We start from the raw sequence: 18,364 nt of genomic DNA on the forward strand, positions 1-18,364 counted from the left end.
TTAGAAACATTCTTTTATTGAATGTTGTCCCATTCTAACTCACTATACATGTGTCATTTTGACGTGGATATCTTTACTTATGTTGTACACAACATTTTTATATTATAAATTTGATATTTAAACTTTAATTATGTAGTTTGTTCAAAGATATTTCATGTGTGAAGTTTGCTAAACCGTAATTTGCTATTTTGACTTCTTATGTGTAAAGTTTTATATTGTAGTGAAATTGTTGTCATTTTGAATTGATTTATTATAACTGATTTCTGTAGCATTGAAATTGTTATCATTTTGAATTAATTTATTTTAATTGATTTTTGTAGAGTATGTGATACCAACATTATTTATACCATGCCTTTAAACACTGGCATGCACTAGTATATACATAAAGGAGCTACCGTTATTAAATATATATATATTTTTTGATAAATACCGTCATTAAATATTAATTTAGAGTAACTTATAAGAGAGTGATAGAGTCATACAAGGGAGCTTCAATCTCTTAAGATAGGTAAAGGAATGATTAGGGAAGGGGGGTAGTTGACCATGGAATTAAATTGGCAAGGGGTAGTTGACCACGATGTTAGATTTGAAATTATGATGCATTGTTTTGTTCATAATCTTAGCATCTTTTTTCATGGTAGTGATTGTACTCATCACCAAGCCATTTTGACCAATTAAAATTAATATCCGGACTGTCTCTGGTCTAGATCTAATATAGTCCGGTCTAGTTCAATCCATTAGATCTATTTTTAGGTTTCTTTTTAATAATTAGAATTATTCACATTTTAGGCTTTGTTGAGTATATTATTCCTCTAACAAATCGTGTCGATTAGATAACGGACACTATGTATTTGGATCACTTTTGTTTGGAAAAAAATGGACGGTCAAAAATTAATGATTCATAAAAAAGTGATCCGAATACATAGTATCCATTATCCAATTGACATGATTTTTTACAGGGATAATGTATTCAACAAACCTTAAAATATAAACGGTTTGAATTATCAAAAAAGAGTCTAAAAGTGTGTCCAACGGGTCGGACTGGACCCTCCAGTGTGGACTGGAGGCAAGCCCCAGCCTAAAATAAAAATAAAAATAAAATAAAAAGGAAAAAGATTTTGATCAAGAGACTTAGGCCTCGTTTGGGAAGTGGCTATTTTAGTAGGCTATTTTAGTTTTTGACTATTTTAAGTAGGCTAAAATTTTTGTGTTTAGGAAGATGATTGGATTTTTTTGTGGCTGGATGTGATGTTTGTGAGAGAAAAAGTGAAATAATTATGGGTTTGATATGATATTTTGTCTTATTAACTATTTTAGCCTATTTTGTCTTTTTGTGATTTTTAGCCTAAATTTGGCTATTTTTTTTCTTCCCAAACACCCCCTTAGATCTCCTATCTGCAATTTGACCATGATGTTAGATTTGAAATTATGATGCATTGTTTTGTTCATAATCTTAGCATCTTTTTTCATGGCAGTGGTTGTACTCATTACCAAGTCATTTTGACCAATTAAAATTAACATTACAAAAAAAAAAAAAAAAAAAAAGATTTTGATCAAGAGACTTAGATCACTTATCTGCAATACAAGCTTGATCATTTTTTTTTCAAGCAAATCACACTTCGCCACTTATAATTAAGTTTTAAACAGTGAGGTGATGAAAAAATTATATTGAACCTTAGATTTAAATAGTTAAGTTTTAAACTTAAATTGAAGTCAAAGGATTTAATTAATGCAAATTACAGCAAACTCATATAAAATTTAGAGGATGAAAAGTGTAATTTATCACTTCTTTTTTTTTTTTTCGTTAGATCTTTTGTCATCTTATTCCAAATCCATTCGACATACCATCAATCTCTCCTATATTGTTCAGTAATTCTAAAATATCACGTGACAAATTATTTATGTAGTATTTTAAATCAATCAGGTTATAAGTGAGATATGCTTACTTACTTTGATTCAATAGTTAGGAGATAAAATTTTACTCAATGTGTATCTTTTTTGCTACAAATGTATTAGTTGGCATTGTTGGTTCAACCTTAATTTTTATGTATTCAAGGGAGTAAGGATCTTTAGTCCATTCTCCTTTGTGTCGATGAACCAAGCTCCCTCCTTACTACACAATCAATAATCAATATTCTTTGATCTGATAATGGAGAGTGTATTTCAAACATTAGAGAAAGTGATAGTGTTTGGTATAAATTATGTTTATTGTTTATGAGATAAAAATAGTTAATTAAATTGAAAAAATATATTTATTTGAAAAATGAAAAATGGATATTTTTAGGTTTATGTTTGGATTATGGATTTTAGTAAGAATTTAGAAAGGAGTAGGAGAAAATGTAAATGAAATATGAATGATATATAGCTACCTTTTCACCTACTTTTTTCTTTTCTTTTTTAAATCTCTATCCAAATTCATAATTCAAACATGACATTAGTTTGATATATGACATTATTTGAGTGAGTTAATGGTGGATCTATCTTTATCGAATAATGTTATATGCACCAATTAGTGTACTAACTAGTGTACTAATTGATGATGTATTATAATTTAAAAGGTTTTTGGTATTTGTAATGTGTTTAATGAGTGTGGTCAATAATAATTTCATAACTAGTGTTACTACACTAGTTAGTATACTAATTGATATATGTAGCACTACCGATCTTTATCATATGTTATTGGAAGAGAACCTTTAGGAGAAGTGGTGTTCCAGTTGAGCCATGTCCCCTTCTAGCCTCATGGTTCTTGCTCCTTCCTTGGTTCTATCTCCAACAAATAATTGTTTAAGTAGACTTTTGATTTTCTTCTCCTATTTATTTAATTTATCATCTAACTTTTATTTAAATTTTAATTTTGATCTCCCATCTTCTAATTTTAGCGATTAAGTCCTTAAATTTCAACATTTATTTCAATGCAATCCTCTTATTACTAACCATTAATAAAATAGACAAAAAGTACTCACATGATTTCACATGATTTCAAGCAATTAAAGGGAAAAAAATTAATGAAAAAATTACATATTTTACTCTCTCAACTTTTTCTCAAATTCCACTTTAGCCCTTCATTTTTCAACTTTCACCCAAAATTTTAATTGTGGGGTGATGGGAGAGGACAGACTACCTTAAAACTTAAGTTGACTTTTTGATTTTTTTGACTATTTTAGTTTGGGACTTTTTTGGTTGTTTGGTTTTCTTGTTTGGATTTTTTGGCTTTTTAGCTTTGAAATGGCAAATTTTTTTTTGTCCTTTTGTGATTTTTGTCCTTTTATAATTTTTTGACTTTTTTTTGTCCTTCTGTGATTTTTTAGCCAAACATGATAACCAAACGAGCACTTAAAGACTTAATTATTTTAATTAAAATGTGAGAAATCAAAACGAAATTTAGATGAAAATTAAAGGCTGAAAAGTATATTTTATCCATTCAAAATATTGAAGATGTATTATTGCAGGTCTTAATCCTCATTTGGTAGGTGGAACATATAAGTTTTTAGTTTATTAGTTGTTGCCAAAGAAGGCCTTTTCAAATGGGATTTACTTTGTGACCTATACATGCTTGTTTTGTTGGAAGTGGGGACGCTGTTGTGCAGCAGCGTCTGCTGTGCTGCGATTTGGGCCCATTTTGGGGACTATTTGGATAATCCGAACCGTTCACATTTTAGAATACGTCAAGTAGAACATGCCTGCAAAAAATCAAGTTAATCGGATATCGTTTACCTATTCATCCACTCACATTTGTATTCATTTTAATCAAGTTAAATACATTTGTATTTATTTTTGTAGATACAAATGTTAGTGGATGAATGCGTAAATGATATCCGATTAACTTGATTTTTTGCAAGCATATTCTACTTGACGTATTCTAAAATGTGAACTTTCGGATTATCAAAATAGGCCCCGAAATGGGCTCAAATTGCCGCACAATAGACGCTGCTGCGCGGGCTACGCAGCAACGTGCCCATATCCTGTTTTGTTATAGTATTACTTTTGTGCGTTTTCATTTGACATAGATTCCGCCTATATGCATAATGATTAAGATAGCTATTACTGATCATTAGTTTGGTTTTTCTAATTTTATTTTTCACCCAGTAAAAGAAAGATTACAGGTCTTTCATGCTAGACTATATGTATTTAAAAGTTGGTACAGATTATATTAATTCAATTAAAAAAAAAGTTTAAAAAACTAGATGTGTTTGGTCGAGAAAATAAAAAAAAATAAAATAATTGATTTTTGGGACTTTGTACAGACCCAAATAGAGTAAAAAAGTAAATTTATTAGGTACCTGTATGGGTCGGTTTTTATCCGTCGTTGTCCGTACCCCTTGGGTCCAAGCTACCCTTCTATCTGATCGACATGAGAACACAATAACAGTGAGCTACTCGGCGGTGCACTGCCGGAAAACCCTCTGACGATCAAGTTAGCACACATGGAAAGAGAGAGAAGAGATGAGGCAAAGTGGTAGATAAGTTGTTATCATAAGATGTTCCAGACTTGAGTATGGGGGCGCAGCACCGTTTATATTCCTTTTGCGCGCGCCTCTGTATCCATTCACCTTTGGACGCGTGGACCTATTCTTCTCTCCCATTTCCCCACGTGTCAGTGCAAATACAACTAAACACTACCTAACAAAACTGCCAAACGGCTCCAACGTGCACGGATAGTGCAATCTTGCTCCTTCAGTCCCATGGCGCCGCATAGCACTCTTGACCGAGATACACTCAATGCGGAGCCATGCTATCACTCAACAACCAAGCTACTCATCTGGTTTCTATAACAACTCCGTTCTACTCCAACCAGCCTACTACCCGGTCAAATTTGCATTCAATGTTCGATCGAGCGAGGACTTTTGATTCTGGCTCAACTAGCCTAGCTCGACATAAAGGTCGTAAACCTTCCTCTCAATTGCCCCTTAATTCTGTCCACGCTAGCGTGACCGGAATTACATTCTTCCGCTGGGGTCACTCATCTGCTCAGCCCGTCACCTCAAGCCATTCACCACGCTAAATCTCACACTCAGTCTCGTGACTTGCTTGGTCGGCGCTTCGAATTTTCAACCTGTCCTTTCAGGACTGACACTGCTCTTATTACAGACATATGTCGCCTGTTTATTAGCCTCATACAGCCAACCTAGCCGCCTCACGCTGTCTCTCCAAGTTCAAATTTTGGTGCATCTCCTTCTCTTATATACTCATTGTGCGTCCCTTTATATCCCTCCCTCTATTGTTCATCTTTTTTCTCAGACAACCTTGCGATCCAAAGCCACAACACAACCATACCTACTCGACACAATTCTCGCCTACATCGCAGTAGCGGATTTGGCCTTGCCGTCGCCGCACGAGAGCACCTCCATACCTGGAAATCCAATTCTCGCCTCTAAACCTGTAAGTCCTTTGAATCACCTCTATCGTTCTTTATATTCTTAGGCTCGCCGTGCTCTTAAATTCAACTGCCATAGATGAGTTTAGTGAACAAAAACTGTAGGTCTTAGGGCTTCGAATGAAGTTAGGTTAGGGTTTCCTCTCCAATGTGATCGTAAAGACCATTTTTGCCACTGTTCATCATCTTCTGTGATGAACACGCCTGAATCTGGGAATGACCGGGCTTCACACCTTCGTTTGATCCAAACCATAAGTGAACCGAGCAGGACCCATGTTTATACGGCTTAGATGAGGACCGAGCTAATAAATGCGCTGGAATGCTCGACCAGGGTAACTGGTTTGCTCGAGCAATCGAGCTGCTGAGTTCTCCTATCAAGGCCGGGGTGCCACTGCTAGGGCTGGGCATAGGGTTATCCGACCCGCACAACCCGCCCTACCCGACCCTACCTGTACGCGTATAAGCGGTGTCGCAAATACAATAGGGTAGGGTGCGGTTTGAAATATTTCTAATTTTCGGGTTGCGGGTTTGAACCGCACCCGACCAACCTGCCTGCATAACACTTTTATTTATTTATTTTATTTTTTCAGATCTAGACCGTTCACTTCACTTCATCTATACCCAAAAAAAAAAAAAAACCCTAAACTCAAAAACACATTGCGCAGCTCTCATCTCACACTCTCTCTCGTTTTTCAGTCTCTCACTCTCATCTGATCAGTCTCTCACACTCACTCTCTCACTCTCATCTCATCACTCATCTGGGTCAATCAACCTCGCAAGAGATCGACTCTCACTCATAGCAAGATCGACCGATCGACCTCATTCTCTCATCACACCGATCGACCTCGCAGGTATGGATCTCTATGTCTCTGTCTCTCTTTCCTCCCCGATCTCTGATTATTTTGTGTTATTCAGATCTGTGTCTCTCTGTGTGAGTAAGATTGTTTATCAATGGTGATTTTTTTTTTAGATTTGTTACTCTTAGTTTATTTGTTCATTTCTGATTGTGTGTTATGTGTCAATGGTGAGGACTTTGATAGTGGAGTCGATGATATTCATACTCCAAGACAGTACATAGTATGGAATATGAATAAGAATACTCATATTTACCCAGAATATGTTGTTAGCTTCAAGGTCACTAATTTCATACTCTGTTTTTTTATATTTGACATGATGAATCTTCTTGAAGATAGACTTCAACATGCAAATGGTGCAGTTGTCTTAGCAACCATCAAGTTATTTCTGCAGTTGACGTTGTCTATGACTGATGTTCATCAACAGGTGCCTATCTTGATATTCCATTGTTTTGTTTATTGGTTCAAGTAATAATGATAAATTTTGTTACTAAATGTTCTTGAGAGGATGCTCATTAATAACATTTCCTTGTTGATCATTTAATTCAAGCAATGTTGATATGCTGGTTCATATTAAAACATACCTTTACTGATTTATTAATTCAAGTATTATTGGTAGTGTGTTATTAGTCTCTATTGTACAGGAGATCCATTGTATTTGTCAATCAGTGATGTTTTTTGATGTGTTGCTATTTGAGTTTTGATCATCTTTCCAGTTGTTGCTGCATTGGTTGTTGCCTGTTAATATCATTCATCTACATGCCATGAGTTAATTTGGTATCTTCTGAATCCTTTGAGGCTTTCAAGTTCTAAGACTTTGTGTTTCATGATTATAGTTTATAAATTATCTACATAATGAGACCCTGTGACTTTTATTTTAAAATAGAAACTTGCAGTGCCTTGCAATTTTGACTTCTATAGTGCATATGATTGTTGCACCTGTGTTCCATTCATGTTGAAATATAATCAAATTTTATGTTTGTCAATGAGTAATGAAGAAATATACATGAAAGGGAGACTAGAGAACTTGAACACTGTATAGCCTTTAAGAGGAAAATTACCAGTAAAAGAAAGGATAAGTAGGAAAGGCCAATTAAAAAATATCATAAACAAAAATATGGCCTATTCTAAAATGTTTATTCTGGTCCAAATATTAATGTTGGAGCATTTTAGAAAATATGAGAAAAAAGGTCCAAAATAAAGATTGACAAAATGGGAGAAAAAAAAAGGTTTAAAAATAAACTGTTTTTAAAAAAGTTCAATCCGCAAACTGCCCGCAACTGCCCTCACATCCGCGAACCCTATCCGCACAAACTGCAAACCGCATTGTGGGTGGTTGCGGGTTGACTTTTTCCCAAACCGCATAGATACGGGCGGGTCCAAACCGAACCGCAAACCGTCCCAAACTGAACCACGGACACCCCTAGCCACCGCGTCTCAAGTGACCGGGCTGAAATCAAGCTCGTTTGCATAACTGCGCTATCACTTATACTTGGCTTTTACTGCAGAGTCCTAGGGGACCAGACACCAACACAAGGGCTCTCGAAGACTGAGCAGCCATCGTGCAATACATTACCAATTTAACATTGCCGTGCTGAACAAGTCGGCCTTCCATGGGGCGCTACCGCTTTCTTCTTGACACACCGGGCGTGCTGGCCGCGTTTCGAGAAGAGTATGGCATCCCGGCCGACGTACAACTGGAGCTCGGTGAAGAGAACATAAATCCATGGGGTAGGTTGGACTCCTGTCCCTTCACCGTGCTAATCATAGTAGAATGTGGATTAAGGTTCCCCGTGCAACCCTTGATTTGCGAGTTCCTGGGATGCATTAGGCTCGCTCCGACACAAGTATCCACCAACACCTTCGGGATCATAAACGGAGTGGCCGAGCTAAACCACCGGCATGGTTTAAATTTGGGCCTCGCCGAGATCCTACGTCAATATACGTTCGGTAGAACCAAAGATGGTTTCAACTACTATTTGAAAATCAAGTTGGGCAGGAAACATTTAATGACCGGCACGCCGGATAAGGACATGCACGACGATGATTTTTTCTAGGTGTCCGGCAATTATGAAACAACTGACGTGCCCGGCTGGTACATCAGCAAAAACTTCGGTTCTTCTTGTAAGCCCATTCTTTTGACTGATGTATTATTTCGATATCAATTATGCCGAGCTAATTGTTTCCCTTTTGCAGTTATTGAGGAGCTACAAGCCAACTACTAGTATCGAATGAAGAGGCGATCAGGGCCGCGCTGAGATACCAGCACCGAGATTGCCACAAGCTTCTCTACTACATACCGAGCTACCGCTATTCAACTCCACACCAGAGCGAGGTTACAGATTTTCTCGCAGCGCCTTCTCCGCCTCCATACCCAACACAAGCAGACGTTCCGCTCGTCCGCTTGACCGAGGAATAGGAGATGGCGAAGAGGAGTCAAATTAAGAACCTCATCACGGCCACTTCAATTGAGCTGTCGAGCGTCCCTCCTCCAGCTTCCGCCGTTAGGCAGAGTTCAGGGACCGTGATTGCCCTGGCTTCTACGGCCGCACCACCTGCTGAACATCGCCGGGCAAGTAGGGGAGCCAGATCGACTGACCCCTCTGCTAAGCTTGTGGCCGAGCTGAGCACTAAGTAGCCAATGCAGGACGCTGAGGCTATCCCTCCATAGAGGTCGGAGTTCAAACACTGGGCAAAAGAGATCCCGGTCAATGCCTCGTCTAGGGGGGATAAAGAGCACCTCATGGCCTTTGATTTATCAAAAGCATTACTGCTACCGAGCGACGTGACCGGGAACAATCACGTTCCTGACACTCGGCTCGTGAAATCGGCGATCAAATCCATGACAAGGGTATGACTCAGAACTTGATCAAGTTTTTGCACGGTTAATTTCTTTACTCAGTCTAACCTTCATTTTGCTACTTGCAGACCATTCAAAAATAGCATCTCGTTATGGATCGCATCATCAATTTGCGCCACAAACTAAACGAGCTCAATAACGCCCGCAAAAATGTCTTGGCTGAGCTCGGCCAAGCTAAGGCCTCACTTGAGATCGCGAATGCAGACAATGCCCGGCTGCCTGGCCAACTAGGTAGGGCCGAGCAAGAGAGGGACAAATTGGGAGCCGAGCTAGAGGAGGAGAAAAAAGCAAGGCAGAAAGCCGTAGACGATGCCAACAACCTCGGTTTCAAGGATGCCGATGACAACTACACCAGATAAGTTGGAGCCACCAAGGACATTTTCTTTCAAACTAGTTGGAAGGCTGCTTGTGAGAAACTAGGCCAAGGAGCAGAAACCGAGGTGTTCACCTCTCCTCCCCCTACATTCCTGCCGATTTATTTGGTGCCTTACGCCAATGATGTCTTCAACTCACTGCAAGCGGAGGTCGAAGAAAAAGTTGAGGAGGAGACCGCGAGGGAGGCCGGCCAGAAAGAGGTCGGCGACAAAACACCAACGGCCGTGGTCGACCTAAAGGTTGCCACAGAGGGAGCCGAGGATAAATTTGCCGATCTCTCCCCCCTAGCGTAGTCATGGATTCTTCAAATTTTTGTTTTGGCTCACGTAACTGGGCTACCAGCCCCTCATTTTGTACTTAAATTCTCAATCAATGAAAAGTTATTCGCATTTCGCTTGCATTCTTGTCATGTATGTTGTGTTTAATTTTGCAACCGCAAAATTGTGCCTGACAAGTTATTTCGCTATACATGCCTGACAAGTTACCTACTGATTAAACCGGGAAAATTATCTCGGTCTTAAAAGACTGGAACAAAACATCCACTCTTAAATGACTTGTAACCGAGCAAAATCGTCTTAGCTAAGATCCAAGAGTTAAATAATTTGTTAACTCCTTTGGCCGAGCAAAAATCATTTCGGCTAAAGACTCAGAGTTGAACCAATTATCCACCCTAATAGCCGAGCAAAATCATCTCGGCTAGAATCACAGAATTTGAATGAATCGTCAACTCCATTGGCCGAGCAAAAACCATCTCGGCAAAAAGCTTAGAGTACAACTATTTATCAACTCCACTGCCCGAGCAAAATCATCTCGGCTAAAAGCTCAGAGTTGAATAATTCGCCAACTCTTCTAGCCAGGGTAAAGCATCTTGGCTAGAATCCTAGAGTTGAACAAATCATCAACTGTTTTAGCCGGGGTACAACATCTCGGCTAAAATCACAGAGTTAAACAATTCATCAACTCTATTAGCTGGGGTAAAGCATCTCGGCTAGAATCCTAGAGTTGAACAAATCATCAACTCTTTTAGCCGGGGTAAAACATCTTGGCTAAAATCTCAGAGTTGAACAATTCATCAACTCTACTAGCCGGGGTAAAGCATCTCGGCTAAAATCTCAGAGTTAAACAATTCATTAACTCTACTAGCCGGGGTAAAGCATCTCGGCTAGAATCCTAGAGTTGAACAAATTATTAACTCTTTTAGCCGGGGTAAAACATCTCGGTTAAAATCTCAAAGTTAAACAATTCATCAACTCTACTAGCCGGGGTAAAGCATCTCGACTAAAATCTCAAAGTTGAACAATTCATCAACTTTACTAGCTGGGGTAAAGCATCTCGGCTAAAATCCTAGAGTTGAACAAATCATCAGCTCTTTTTGCCGGGGTAAAACATCTCGGCTTTAGGGGTGGATGCCCCTCATGCACTACAGTTCTTCAATCACAACAAACTTCCTATATAAAATAATTCATTTCTATTACATATTGCATTCATGAATTCACATAATGACTGAGAGGGTTACATTGGTAAATAGAGCGGAAAACTTGTCCCTTTACAAAAAATTACATTCAAAAGATAGAGACTAAAAATAATACAGCTTGATATTGGCCGCATTCCATGGCCGGGGTACAACTTTGCCATCCAAGTCCTCTAGGTGGTATACCCCCTTGCCCACCAGACCGATTATCCTGTAAGGCCCTTCCCAGTTTGCCCCTAGCTTTCCTTCGCCCGGCATCAGAGTATTGCCCATCACCTTCCTTAAAACCCAGTCCCCGACTTTAAACGATCTGGGGTGCATTGTTTTGTTGTACTTTCTGGACAATTCTTGTTGATATGCGGCCACGTGGATTAACGCCTTTTCTCAGCGTTCGTTAGCTAGGTCCAATTCTAGGACAATGGCGTCAGCGTTCAAGTCGGGCTCAAAATTTTCGCTACGGATGATGGGTATGCCGATCTTCAATGGGATGATTGCCTCCATGCCATATGCCAAGGCAAAAGGAGTCTCCCTGGTCAAGCGTCTCGGAGTTGTCTGGTAAACCCAAAGGACACTAGGAAGTTCCTCGGCCTAATTGCCTTTGGCTTTCTCTAGCTTTTTCTTCAATCTATCTAGAATGGTCTTGTTCGATGCTTCGGCTTGGCCGTTGGACTGAGGGTAGGCCGAGGTGGAATTGTAGAATTCTATCTTCAGTTCCTCACAAAATCCTCTGAACAACCATCCGTCAAATTGGGTGCCATTATCAGAAATCAAAGGCTTGGGGATGCCAAACCGCGTTATCACGTTCTGCCAAACAAACTTTTTGACATCCTTTTCTTTGATTGTCGCCAAGGGCTCGGCTTCAACCCATTTGGTGAAGTAGTTTGTCGCCGCAATGAAAAACTTGTTGTTGCCCAGCGCTATTGGGAGTGGTCCAACTATGTCAAGCCCCCACATTGTAAAAGGCCAGGGACTTATGAGAGGAAAAAGGTCTCTGGCCGGCTGATGGATTTGGTGGGCAAATTTCGGGCACTTCTCACACTTTCTCTCATATTTCTATGCATCTGCCTGCATGCACAGCCACCAGTATCCTTGTGAAATAGCGCGGTAGGCTAAAGATCTTCCACCGACGTGGCTCCCACACATGCCCTTGTGTATCTCGTAAAGGAAAGCATCGACTCTACTTGGGTGAACGCGGTTAAGGTATGGACCGGTGAACGACTTATACAAAGCGCCGGATGGTGAGAGCCAAAACTGCTCAAACTTCACCTGGATTTTTTGTGCCGCTTTTCTGTCGGTCGGAAGGATCCTTTCTTTAAGGAAGAGGATGATAAGGTCCATCCAGGAAAAACCTTGCTCGATGCAGAGAACTTCTGTCTGCTCTGAGTCTTCAATACTAAGTCTTAGGAGAAATTCAATCAAGAGAGGGTTAGGGAAAGATTTGTCGACCAAGGAAGCGAAACCGGCCAACTCATCTGCCCGGCCGTTATTTTCTCGGCTGATTTGTTGGACTCTTATGGCTTGGAACTTCTTGATCTGATCTCTCACTAGAGTTTGTTATTTCGCCATTTTGTTGTCTTTGGCTTCATATTCTCCAGACACTTGGTTTACAATGAGTTGGGAGTCACTGCAGACCATTATCTCATATGCTCACAAGTGGAGCGCGGTTTTCAGTCCGGCTACCAGTGCTTCATACTTGGCCTCGTTGTTTGATTCTAGGAATCCAAGCGTGATAAAATGGTCGATGATTAGACCATCTGGCGAGATCAAAACTACGCCTAGCCCGACTCTATACCGGTTTAAGGCGTCATCCACAAAAAGTTTCCACATTTCGCCACTGAAAAGTTTCCAGTATTCTGAGGGATTTTGGGATGCTTAAAGGTTGAGCTGGTCATGGTTGCTCGGCTGCTTGGCTATTTCTGCTACAAGCTCGCCGTTGACGATTGCAACAAACGTACCTTCATCCCCCCTTGACGATACAACGCTGGATCTAACAGGTTGACCTGTTATTCCAAAATCCAATGTCGCATTGCCAGGCTGAAGTAAACCTTCAAGTGACAGGTGCGCAACTTTTGCATCGCCATTATCAGTCGATTGTGCAATTTCCGCAGTGCTTACCCCCTTTAGCCCTACTGCCTCGGTAAGATCCACCGGGCATACCAGGTGAATTCTAGGTGAGAATTCAACAAAAAAGCCGGCTAATGCTTGGGCTTTGATGGCGGTTCACGGTTGGAACTTGAGATCGAATTGCCCCAATTCGACTGCCCACTTCAGAATTCAACTGGAGAAATCCGCCCGCTCAAATAAGGCTTTCAAAGGGAATTCGGTCAACACCACGATTGTGTGAGCATGAAAGTAGTGTGCCAATTTCCTGGAGGCCATCATTAGTGCCAAAGCAAGTTTTTCCAGCGGCAAGTATCTCGACTCTGCTGGTAGCAAGGTTTTGCTCACGTAGAAGATTGGTAGATGTTGGATGCCTTCCACCCGAACGAGTACCACGCTCACCGCTTGTTGAGAAACAGCTAGATAAAGGTAAAGGTCCTCGCCATGCCTCGGCGTGACAAAGAGTGGAGCGGAAGATAGATATGTCTTTAGCTCGACCAAGGCTCTGCCACAGTCTTCGTCCCAGGAAAACTTGGACTTCAAGGCTTGGAAGAAAGGGCGGCAACGATCTAATGACCGGCTTATAAATTGGTTAAGCGTGGTTGCCATACCGGCAAGATGTTGCACGTCCTTTGCCGAGTTAGGCTGCTTCAATTCTTGTATGGCTTTGATTTGGGTGGGGTTCGCCTCGATGCCGCGGTTGGTGACCAAAAAGCCTAGGAATTCTTCTGACCCCATGCCGAAGGCACATTTAGATGCATTCAAACGCAGCTTATGTTGTTTAAGAATGGTGAACATCTCTGCCAGGTCGACCAAGTGGTTGGCCTTACATTTGCTTTTGACCACCATGTCATCGATGTAAGCCTCCATCGTACGGCCGAGCAATGGGGCGAACATCTTGGTCACCATTCTTTGAAAGGTTGCCCCGTCGTTTTTCAAGCCAAAAGGCATGACTCTGTAACAGAACAGTCCACTCAGCGTTGTGAAAGAGGTAATCTCCCAGTCGGTCTCATATATGGCGATCTGGTGATAATCGCGGTATGCATCCAAGAAACTAAGTCGATTATGTCTGGCCGTCAAGTCCACCTGTTGGTCAATTCTGGGCAAGGAAAACTGTCATTGGGGCAAGCTCGGTTGACCATTTTATAGTCGACGTAGACTCACCATTTCCCATTCTTCTTCGGTACCACGACTGTGTTGGAAACCCACCGAGGGTAGTGCACTTCCTGTATTACCTTTGCTTCAAGCAAGTTTTTGACCTCCTCAGCCACTACCTCGGCGTGATGAAACGCCAATCTCCGCGATCTTTGAATGACTGGCCGGGCATCCGGAAAAACATTGAGTTGGTGCCAAATAAAGTTAGGATCGACACCAGGCATGTCGTAAGGCGTCCATGCAAACACTTCGATATTTGCCACCAAGAACTCCACCATCTCCATTCGTTTTTGGGCGGTCAGGCTAGATCCCAACAGGAATGACTTGTCTAGATTGTCTTCACTGATCCGCACCTCCACCAAATCTTCAATGGCCTTTTCTTCGGCCCTAGTGCCCCCATCATCCAAGACGCTTTGATCTTCTGGGCCTTCGATCATTTGCACGAAGCCTTTGGCTGCTCAGCTCCCATTCACGACCACGAAACACTGCTTAGTCATAACCTGATCGACCCAAATCTCTTTAACCACCCCCGTAGCAGAGGGGAACCTTATAACTTGGTGGTAGGTCGACGCCACTGCCTACATGGCGTGAAGCCATCCCCTGCCTAGGATCAGATTGTATGTGGAAGGCACCTTCAACATCCAGAACTCCACCTGCTTGACCACGGATCCGACTTTGACCGGTAGGATTATCTTTCCCATTGGCCACTCCGGTTGTGAGTTAAAACCAACCAGTGGCAAAGTTACCGGAGCCAAATCTATATCTCTGAGTTTGAGCTGCTTGAAGGCGTCATAGTACATGATCTCGATCGAGCTACCTTGGTCGATCAAAATACGCTTAACATCAAAGTCCTTGATGCGAAGGGTGACCCCCAGAGCGTCATTGCGGGGCATTTGAATGCGCTTAAGATCCCTGCTTGAGAAGCTGTGCACATTTTTCTCATCAGTCTTGCCTCTTTTGACCGTGGGCTAGACTGACAGGACTTCCCTCATATATTCCGCTTTTTTTATCATCCCTCAGAGCTCGCAAAATCGCGTCGGCTTAACGATACCATGGATTACATTGACCACTCCTTAAGGGGGTGCTTCTATGGCGGCCAAACCGCTTCGCTCAACCGGAGCATGGTGCGTGGCCTTAATGCCCCCGTTGATGTAACGGTCCAAGTGACCAGCGGCAACCAACTCTTCCAAGTGTTGTTTAAGGGGCAAACAGTCCTCCGTATGGTGCCCTCGCTCACTATGAAAGGTGCGGCGATACCGCGGATTGAAGTCCTTCTGTGTATCGCCCTTCTGCGTATCGCCCAACTTGGCCAAAAATCGGACGTATACCTCGTCGTGAATTTCACTCAGTATGCAGTAAATTGGGATCTTAAAAACTGTGGTGATGCCGGTCCGAGCGTTCAACTTTCTATTTGCATCGGCCGCGCCATCACGGGGGTAATCAGCTCGGTCGTTGCAGCGACCTTTACCCCAGTTTCTACAATCCGGACCACGATCTGAGTCTCTTGCACTGTCACTTGGACGGTTTGTCTCTGGTCCGACCGTGTGGACTTTTCCAGCCACCCTTTTGTCTGTTGCCATCGGATTCGTCTTCGCGGTGGTCGCGATTACATCATCCTTTACTCGGATGTGCTCATTGATGCGCTATATCAACAGCTTCATAGAAGTTGGTTAGTTCATCGTGAGCGAGTCCCTCAGTCTATGTCCGAGCGGGAGTATTGGGTGATTGCCAGGTTGGTTGGGCAATCAAGGATCTCGTTGAAAGTTTCTCAATATTTGGCGTTGTATGCTTTGAGGAAGTCGCCCAGCTCCATCTTGACACTCAGAAGGTGGTCAACCTCCTTTGGCATTTTGGTGTTGGTTTTGAATCGAGTCACGAATGCTTCCGCCAACTGTTGCCACCTTTTGATGTTTTCCTCCAGTAGCCTCTCAAACCACTTCAAGCCCAACTCGCCCAAACTTGACGGGAAAATAAGGCATATAAGATAACCTGCTGGAAATGGCTTACGTGCATGTACGGATCAATTTTTCTGTCATAGAATGTAAACTTGGGCTGGTGAAAGCCCGCAGGGAGTGATATGGTGTCTATCTCAAAGAAGAAGGGGGTGGCGCACAGCCTCGCCAAATCTTTGTCCAAAGAGACATGTACAACTGGACGGGTTGGCAGCATTACGACTTCTTCACTGGGCGACCTCCGTGGGATAACCGCTGCAGCGCCGGCACCCTTTGCGCCTCTCGTCGGCACGCTCGTTCTTCCAAGACGTCCCTCAGTCCTCCGAACGAGTAGAGTAGGAATATCTCGACGTCGTTGGCGGACGTGAGGGACGATAACTGCTGTCTTGCACGCAAGACTTCTCTGCTGGCGGGTCAGAGTCTCCAACCCCATAACTTCTAGTGACGGAGAGAGAGAGCGTGTGCCGCTAGTTCTGGCTGCTTGAGCGGTGGGGTTGGGCGCACTCACTGCGGTTACCCACTCTAGTAACACCCTTCCCTTTGACTTGTCGCTTTAGTGTCTCCATCTCTGCCGCCATCCTTCGAATGAGGGCGTCTTGATCCCTCAGCTTATGCTCTAGGCGCTGAGCGTGTGACTCTCTTCGCCGTTGGTGCCCGTAAGGGCTTCATGAGTGGTCAGTGCTCCTTGCGCTCTTGTCTCGTGTATCTTTAGGGTGCTCTCTAGGAGAGGTCTCTAGACCAACCATGGTTAGGATAGCGGGAAGACCATCCTTTCTCCGAACGGACTCCGGAGTGATGGCATTGATTGCGTACAGCGAAATGTCGTCATTGTTCGCCATGAAGGATGATCGGACGAGCTTGGAGAACAAGGTTGACTGTCAAACTATTCGCACAGACGGCGCCAATTGTACGGGTCGGTTTTTATCCATCACTGTCCGTAGCTCTTGGGTCCAAGCTACCCTTCGATCCGATCGACTTGAGAACACAATGATGGTGAGCTACTCGGCAGTGCACTGCCGGAAAACCCTCCGACGATCAAGTTAGCACACAGGGAAAGAGAGAGAAGAGAGAAGGCAAAATGGTAGGTGAGTTGTGATCAGAAGATGTTCCAGACCTGAGTATAGGGGCGCAGCACTGTTTATATACCTTCTGCGTACCCCTCTGCGTCCATTCACCTTTGGACGCGTGGACCTGTTCTTCTCTCCCATTTCCCCATGTGTCAACACAAATACAGCTAAACACTACCTAACAAAACTGCCAAACGGCTCAAACGTGCACGAACAGTGCAATCTTGCTCCTTTAGTCCTATGGCGCCGCATAGCACTCTTGACTGGGATACACTCAATGCAGAGCCATGCTATCACTCAACAACCAAGCTACTCATCTGGTTTCTGTAACAACTCCGTACCATGGCTCGACCAAGCTTTTTGACTACAACCGAGCAGAAGCTCGGTTCACCAGGCCGGAAAGACTAATCCGTCTCAACTCTAAATAGTGCATAACTCCCTTGGACCGGTAATCCACATCCGTTCTACTCCAACCAGCCTACTACCTCGGTCAAACACGCATTCAATGTCCAATCGAGCGAGGACTTTCGATTTTGGCTCAAATAGCCCGGCTCGACAAAAAGGTCGTAAACCTCCCTCTCAGTACCAAATGAGCCTTTCACAAAATTTCAAAGATAATGAAAGGTAGGATAACATCTTTACAACGAAACAGTCAAAAAGCTGGTTATATTGTTGTCAATCGCTAATTCTTTTTTATTTTTCAACACAATTTGTGAAAAAAATGATATTGTCACACATTTTACATTTCAATATATATTTTATCCTTTATTATTTTTATATCTACACTCCAGCTGCATTAGTTTTATTTGATCAACATTATTAAAATAACATATGCTAATTCTCCCTCTTGCAATTTTTATTTTTATTTTTATTATGTGGGTGTTGGAACTTGGGTTGTCAGTGAAATCTAATTAGGCTTCATCACCCAGCCTAGAAAAGTACCATAAAAAAATAATAATAATAAATGAAAATTAATGGCCCCAGTTTTCCATGAGTTGGTTTCATATTTAGAAATGGGTCATTTCTATTTCACACATAATCAATACTCACCCTCACCAGCTAGTTCTCCTCTAGTATGCTATCCAAATTTGTATAGGAGCCCTTGAAAGAGCATTCTTAAAAGGAAACCTTAAATTTGTGTATTAATGACAAAAAA

At 42.2% G+C, this 18,364-nt stretch overlaps 1 protein-coding gene across 1 annotated transcript; it reads right to left on the reverse strand.

Moving 5' to 3' along the window:
- Positions 1 to 14,767: 14,767 nt before the first annotated feature.
- Positions 14,768 to 15,082, reverse strand: LOC145802867 (uncharacterized). The gene has a single exon (XM_082895665.1). It carries the CDS (start codon positions 15,080 to 15,082, stop codon positions 14,768 to 14,770), a length of 315 nt encoding a protein of 104 aa, XP_082751791.1.
- Positions 15,083 to 18,364: the final 3,282 nt, after the last annotated feature.

The sequence above is a fragment of the Camellia sinensis genome, chromosome 11 (genome assembly GCF_055761805.1).
Source record: "Camellia sinensis isolate YWXY chromosome 11, ASM5576180v1, whole genome shotgun sequence".
NCBI lineage: Eukaryota > Viridiplantae > Streptophyta > Magnoliopsida > Ericales > Theaceae > Camellia > Camellia sinensis.